Genomic DNA, 7,388 nt, shown 5'->3' with positions numbered 1-7,388 from the left:
TAATTTTCTGAGAAATAAAATCCCTAATTTTTTTTTAATTCGAATGTTAACACGTGCCACCAGGCACTTAAAATCCTGTTTAATTAACATGGGGTCATTTTTAATTTTCGAAAATTTGAACTCATATTCCAGGGCTTTATCAAAATGTACCGAACTTTCTGGAAATTGAAGAGGAGAGTCTACGAAAAAAAACCATACTAATAACGTTTATTCCCCCCCTTTCTCCCTCCATGCAGCCCCCCAAAAATCCAAAAAATACATTGTTACGTATTATTGGCACTTTTTAGCAATTTCTGTCGTCTTTTTTATACAAATAATTACTACTGGACAACTTAAATATTGATCATGACTTTTTAAGCAATATTCAATTGTTTAAATGAATGTAAATTATTTAAACAGTTATTTATTAACTAAAAATGTAAAAAATAATCGTATGTTCTGATTGAAATTCAATATTTTGTCATTGTTTGGAAAAATAAATTTTTCTAAAAATTTTATGTGATTATTTAAACAATCATTTATTGATTATTTTCAGAATTTTTAAAAATTGAGCCTGAAATGTCCACTTTTTTCAAATTTGTATTCTGTGCTACTATTTATAGAATACTTATATAATTTTGAGACATTTCTTCTAATGTTTAACAAATTTCTAATTATTTATGTTAGAGTTAGGGTGTGGCAGCACTTTCGCTCAACGTCTGACTCTTCGTTAGGCCTTGTAGCTTATGCGCATGCTCGACGCCAGCGACTGTGATGAGAGGTAATATCGTCTCTACACCGGTCAGTGCTACGCTAATCCCTGTAAAGAGAGTACATACTTACATTCGTATAAAGCCGTTTCTTATGTATAAATAAAGCTTCGGTGTATTAGGATTATTTTAAGTGTTTGTGCCTTTATTTAGTCCACCTCACTGCTTCCTTTTAACAGGTTATGGGCCTAGTTAGGTTGGACGCTTCCACTGCACAACGAGTGTTTGGTTTCGCGGCATAGAGCTGCTCAAATGAGTGCAACGACGCGCACGCTTTGTGTTTTTCGCACCGGGCTTTCTCATCGCAAGCGATCGCGAGTGTAGTGAGGCGACGGGGTAGATAAACTGAAGGGTTGTGAACATCAGGCCCGCATACTGGTCATCCTACACGAGGGAAAGAGAACGACAGAGGCAAGGAGTCCCTGGAGGAAGCTTGGCGCGTGAGCGGAAAAAATAGAGAGATAACCGTAAAAGAAAGCGTCGTGAAAAACACTATAAGAAAAATACTAGTATTGAAATGACGAAACAAAAAGTTGAGTGCCAGAAACCCGAGAAATTTCGATCAAGAAAAACCGAGAAATTTGCTATAAGAAAAGAAACACGTTCATACGGACTATAGCTGAGGTTGGACGGGCTGCGCTCGAGAGGTGGCCCGTCAGCTGCTCGCAGCGAGCGTGCAGCGAAGATTTAGCAGCAGGTACGGTAGACGTTAGAGGAGGGAGAAAGAAAGTCTTTCTCTATCCCTCACGTTCAAGCAGCGAGCGATGAAAGGCAGGAGTGTGCTGCGATATCGGCATAGCGCTTGTACAGGTAAGCTCATGTTTAAGTATTCGAATAATAGACTGATCGATTGATAAGATTTATAATAAATTGGATAAAAGTTAGTTAAGCACCTTGGTTTTAACAACAATATAGTGCAATGAGTACATAATAAATATATCCACATATAGTTTACGAAATTCTTGGAATTGAGAAAGCTGATAAAATAAAAATTAATAGAATCTGAATTTACAAATTTCTGTGTTTTAAAATCTGGATAAGAATTATGTTTAAAGAGAAATAATTAATTCTTTTAACAACAACATCAAAAAATTCAAATCCTGTGCTGAAAATAAAATCTGCAGTTAAAAATTTATAAATCGTATTCAGTGAGGGCCCCACTAGAGTACGTACCAGCTTCAACTCTATAACCGAGCAAAGCTTATGACATCGTCAAATTAATTCTTTAGTAAATTAATTTTAGTCCTTTTAATAATTAAAGTCAATACAGTAACATAGAGTTGAGTCAATTGACAGATAGTATAGAGCAAGATCATTCTATAGAAGAATGTAAAATAGATCAAGATAAAGGAAAGATTGAAAGAATAATAACTTATAAAGAAAATGATAACAAAAATAGACATTTGTTATAAAGCTAAATATTGCATACTAATTATAATGTTGGACCAACAAGTCCAGATAGTGAGGAGTTTCGTAATATCATTTTAAGAGAATGGGAAGCTTCTGAGGAGCAAGAGTCTTCAGGCAATCCTTATATTGGGGACTGTGTTACACTGCTAAGGAAGACTGATAGCACCTTATACGTCTGCCGTACGGAACACCAACTTAGAAGATTTGATAACTGTCTTCAACCAGAAGAAATGGCTCTTGTCGACAGAGTGTGGCCTCCTCGAGAGAAATTCTTCAGTTTCAATCAATCAAATACAAGGGTAGACTGGTTATTCGGGGCTTTAAAGATCAAAATAATTATGACTTAAAAGAAACTTATGCTCCGGTACCTATAAAATCGTTGATTAGACCATTATTTTCAATTGCAACCAAATACAAGTATATAATTAGACAATTAGATGTCGAAACAGCTTTTCTTTACGGTGAGCTATCTGAAGACATATATTTAGAAATCCCAGAGGGAGTTCAAGTAAATGATAATACGAGACAACAATTTATTTGGAAACTCAATAAATCTTTGTATGGTTTGAAGATAACTCCTAAAAAATGAAACGGCAAGATTTCAAGTGTAATGAACCATTTGGGCTTTATTTCTGACGACATTGATCCTTGTTTGTATATCTATGGAAAGAATACCGATATTGTAATTGCTATCCTATACGTGGATTATATACTCTTAGCAGGACCCAGTGATAGACTACTGAATAAGATTAGTAAAAGTTTGATTCTGGAATTTAAGATCAAAGATCTAGGAAGTCATAAGGAGTTCCTGAATATAAACATAAGCAGAAACTTTGACAAGCAGGTTATTAAGTTGAATCAGACAAAGTTTATCAATAAAATGCTAAATAGATTTGGCTTTGATACGTGTAAACCTAAGAATACTCCTATGAAACAGAGTGATGCGGCGAGCTATGCTAGAAAAGAGAGGGAGGAAAACGATTATACGGAAGAAAGATATCGAAATCGGCTGTATAGACAAGCTGTTGGATCTCTGTTGTATTTGGCAGGTACAACGAGGCCTGATATATCATATTCGATCAATGTACTTAATAGACACCAAGTCAATCCTACAACCAACGAGTGGAATATGGTAAAAAGAGTGTTTCAGTATCAAATGGGAACACGGAATCACAACTTGATTTTTACGAATGCTTCTAAGGATATGACAGCATATGCTGATGCGAGTCTGTCTGATTGCAAGGATTCATTGACCACCTGTGGATATTTGAATCAGCTTTTCGGCGACACTGTTGCGTGAAGAACGCACAAGCAACAAAGTGTTGCTCTGTCGACATGTCAGGCGGAATTTGTGGCCATAAGCGAGGCTTGTCAAGAGGCAGTGTCCTTACATAATTCTGTATCAATTATGCACGAAAGGAAATTGTATCCTATCACTTTGCGATGTGATAATACTGCTACTATATCCTATGCGAAAGTCAATGGTGGAAAAGGACTTAAGACACGTGGTGAACGACGTGAACATTATATTAAAAAATGTGTAAATAGAGACTATGTTGTAGTAGAATGGGTTAAATACAAAGAGCAACTTGCTGATATTTTCGCTAAAGCTCTAGTGGATCCATTACATAGGGATTTAACTTAAAAAATAACTAATATGATTCCTGATAATCAATAAATTTGTTTCCTGATTATTTAGATAACTCCGACGAGGAGAAGGTCGAGGAAGAAAATGAAGATGACTCCTGGGACTAAAGAGTCAAAAGTGAGAAGGAGTGTTAGAGTTAGAGTGTGGCAGCACTTTCGCTCAACGTCTGAATCTTCGCTAGGCCTTGTAGCTTATGCGCATGCTCGACGCCAGCGACTGCGACGAGAGGTAATATCGTCTCTACACCGGTCAGTGCTACGCTAGTTCCTGTAAAGAGAGTACATACTTATATTCGTATAAAGTCGTTTCTTATGTATAAATAAAGCTTCGGTGTATTCACATTATTTTAAGTGTTTGTGCGTTTATTTAGTCTACCTCACTACTTCCTTCAAAAATTTATTATTACATTTGTTTAAACAATTAAAAAGTGGTTAACGTGTTCTTTCTATACAAAATGATGTAATTATTCAACAAAACATGGAATAGCATATTAATTTGAAAAGAAAGTTTATATCACTGGCTCAATTTTCAGAAATATTGAAAATAAAATATTTTTTTCCATTTTTTAAGAACAAATAATTGTTGAAATAATTTATATTTCTTTAAAACATTGAAAATTATTTACGAAGACACGGAAAATATTCAAATTGTCCATTCGTAATTATTTATATAAAACAGGCGACGGAAATTGCTAAAAAGTAACAATGAATCGTAAAAATGTAGTTTTTTTATTTATGGGTCATATTTGGGGGGCTGCGGGGAGGATGAGGGTGGGTTGGAAATAAAAGTTATTAGTATAGTTTTATTTCGTAGACACTCCTCTTTAATCGCTAGAAAGTTTGGCATGTTTCGATGAAACCCTGGAACATGAGTTCAATTTTTCGAAAATAATTAAATAAGAAAAAAGTACTAGTTTACCTTCCGGCTATCCTTTAGGAAAAAGTTTACGTATATAAAAATTATTATAGGCAAAAAGTAGAAGATACCCCTAGCTTTTAAGTTTCATTATACCTTCATTCTTCAACAAAGCCCCTTTAAATATGTCAATTTTTATGCACTATTGTGTGAGCAGTTCAAAATAAAAGATTCATTTATACTTCCTTATACTTTTTGCAATAATTATTTTAATATCATTAATTTCTATAATTATTTTACTACAATTTTTTCTATAATTATTCCAATCATTATTCCTGTAATCACGAAGAAATTATAGTTAAACAAAAAATCCTCCCAAACTAAAAGGAATTTAAGTGAAGAACAAATATAATCACCAGATGAGGAACAGTCACAGCCGGGAAAATACAGCCTTTTTTAGGTTAAAATTCGGAAATAGCAATTAAAATTGAAAATTGTGTCTCTTCATTCATTTAAAAAATTTTATTCGAATGAAGTATCATACATATATTGGTTATAATTTATACATACTGATGCTATAACATTTCTAGTAGGATCCTTCAATTCCCTTTTCCAGACAATATCATCGGGAAGGAAATGTTTTTCGCAAACAAACTGGCCAACTCTTACTAAAAAAACCTTCCTTATTTATTGTTTTCTGATATATATCAACAAAATTTTGAAGCACTTTGAAAAAATGAATTTTTTCGCCGTCATCAAGACTCGAATGGGAGCCGGAATGACAGTTTGGAGCAATGCATATTTTTCTTTTTCTTCACCCACTCCATTTTGATACTTATTTTTACTCGAATCAACTGCTTAAAATTTTTTTACTCTTGTAAACATTTTAGCCTTATATTGTGTAAAATATTATATAAATATTATTGTTTTAATGAAAATTTCCCATTTAGCGGGATATTAAAGTAGGGACACGTGCGAGAAGCGCCGCTCTGCGACGATATTTCGCACATAGAAACTCATAGCAATAAGCTCCGGATCTTTTATAGCTGAAATAAGGAGAGTCGAATAGGGCTAGTTCCCACGCATTACCCCCGAAAGCTATGGAAAGCAGCTATGGGAGCAGGAGCCCCTTTCACGGTCATGTGTTTGGAAATCACGATCCCGAATCTCTCGTACGTTCGGCATCCGAGTGGACATAATCGGCCGAAATAGAACGCGCATAGTGATAAATAGTCGGAGAGCTAGCTACATAAAACAGCCTCGATTCGGTACTCAAGATCAAAGCTCGAAAGTTGTAATAAAGACATAAATGCACCATCAAATGGCTACTCTGCTAGTCTGCAACTTTTGCGTTTGAAAATGGCAGCCGGTTTTCCACGGTGTAAAATCTGCAAAAAAATCAATGAGGTGGCCACGCCAAATTTATTTTGAAACATTCTTCAGGTTTCAACTAAGAGCGGTGAAACAATGGCAGACGTTTAGTCGTTTGGAAAACCCTTGGCAGAAGCGAATGAAAAGTCCCGGGACCCCCTCCCCCCCCCAAACTTTATACGGTTTGCGCGCCCAGATTTTCCCCGACATTCTTCAGACCTTAACTAAGAGCTGTGTGTAATGGTAGAACTTTAACATAATGGAAAATCCTAAGCAAAAACCGAGCGACTGGCTTAAAATTGGACGCGCAAGAAAAAATTGGACTTTTACAGCGAGTTTTAATCGTATCGTGATGAATTGATTTTTAAATTGGGGTAGAATTTGAAAATAATTGTAATGGACGAGGATTTTTCATTATGCTAAAGTTCCGCCATTATACACAGCTCTTAGTGTAGGTGTGAAGAATATCGGGGAAAAAGCTGGGCTCGCGAACCGTAAAAAGTTTTGGGAGGAGGTTTCCAGGACTTTCCATTCGCTTCTGCCAAGGGTTTTCCAAACGACTAAACTTCTGCCATTGTTTCACCGTTCTTAGTTGAAACCTGAAGAATGTTTTTAAATCAATTTGACGCGGCTACCTAATTGGTTTTTTTTTTTGCAGATTTTACACCGTGGAAAACCGGCTGCCATTTTCAAACGCAAAAGTTGCGGGCTGGCAGAGTAGCCATTTAATGATGTATTAATGTTTTTCTTACATATTTCAAACTTTGATCTTGGGCACCGAATCGAGGCTGTTTTATATAGCTAACTCTTGGACTAGAAGTAGAATATCTGGGACTAGATCAGAAATGTAGAAAAATCGCTAAAAAAACACTGCATGTATATTATTATATTACGAAAGTCTTTCATGACTTGCCTTGATTAAAAAAAGAATAATAAAAATTAATAAAGTACGATTCACACGATGAGAAAACTGATAATTTAGTCAAGAATATTATACATTTCATTTAAATATTGCATATCCGACGTATTTAATAGATGCAGATTTTAATTTTAAATCAAGAGGTTACCCTTTGAGTAAAAGAATGGCCGCCCCCACAATTACTACCAATGGAGGCAGAGGTGTCAGAATGCGGAAATTTCTGGCATGCGCAGAAGCGCTTCCTGTGTATTTTCAGATTGGCACATGGCGTGACATAACCTAAAAATACACAGGAATCATTACTGCGCATGCCAGAGATATCCGCATCCAGGTGAAAAAGTTATATATAATTCATATATAGTGAACGAAGCACTGATATTTTCGATTTGTTTTACATAGAAAATTTCATAAAACAGATGAAAAATATCATCCACTA

At 35.3% G+C, this 7,388-nt stretch overlaps 1 protein-coding gene across 1 annotated transcript; it reads left to right on the top strand.

Moving 5' to 3' along the window:
* The first annotated feature begins 2,769 nt into the window (after positions 1-2,769).
* Positions 2,770-3,459, top strand: LOC117176663 (uncharacterized mitochondrial protein AtMg00810-like). Its single transcript, XM_033366916.1, has one exon. The coding sequence runs from the start codon at positions 2,770-2,772 to the stop codon at positions 3,457-3,459; it is 690 nt and encodes a 229-aa protein (XP_033222807.1).
* The last annotated feature ends 3,929 nt before the right edge of the window (positions 3,460-7,388 follow it).

The sequence above is a fragment of the Belonocnema kinseyi genome, chromosome 7 (assembly GCF_010883055.1).
Source record: "Belonocnema kinseyi isolate 2016_QV_RU_SX_M_011 chromosome 7, B_treatae_v1, whole genome shotgun sequence".
In the NCBI taxonomy this organism is placed as follows: domain Eukaryota; kingdom Metazoa; phylum Arthropoda; class Insecta; order Hymenoptera; family Cynipidae; genus Belonocnema; species Belonocnema kinseyi.
The sequence above is the reverse complement of the archived record's forward strand: the minus strand, read 5'-3'. Positions and strand labels throughout refer to the sequence as shown.

Excerpts from the sequence above, each read along its gene's own strand:
- LOC117176663 (XM_033366916.1), top strand. The coding sequence starts at position 2,770 with ATGAACCATTTGGGCTTTATTTCTGACGACATTGATCCTTGTTTGTAT.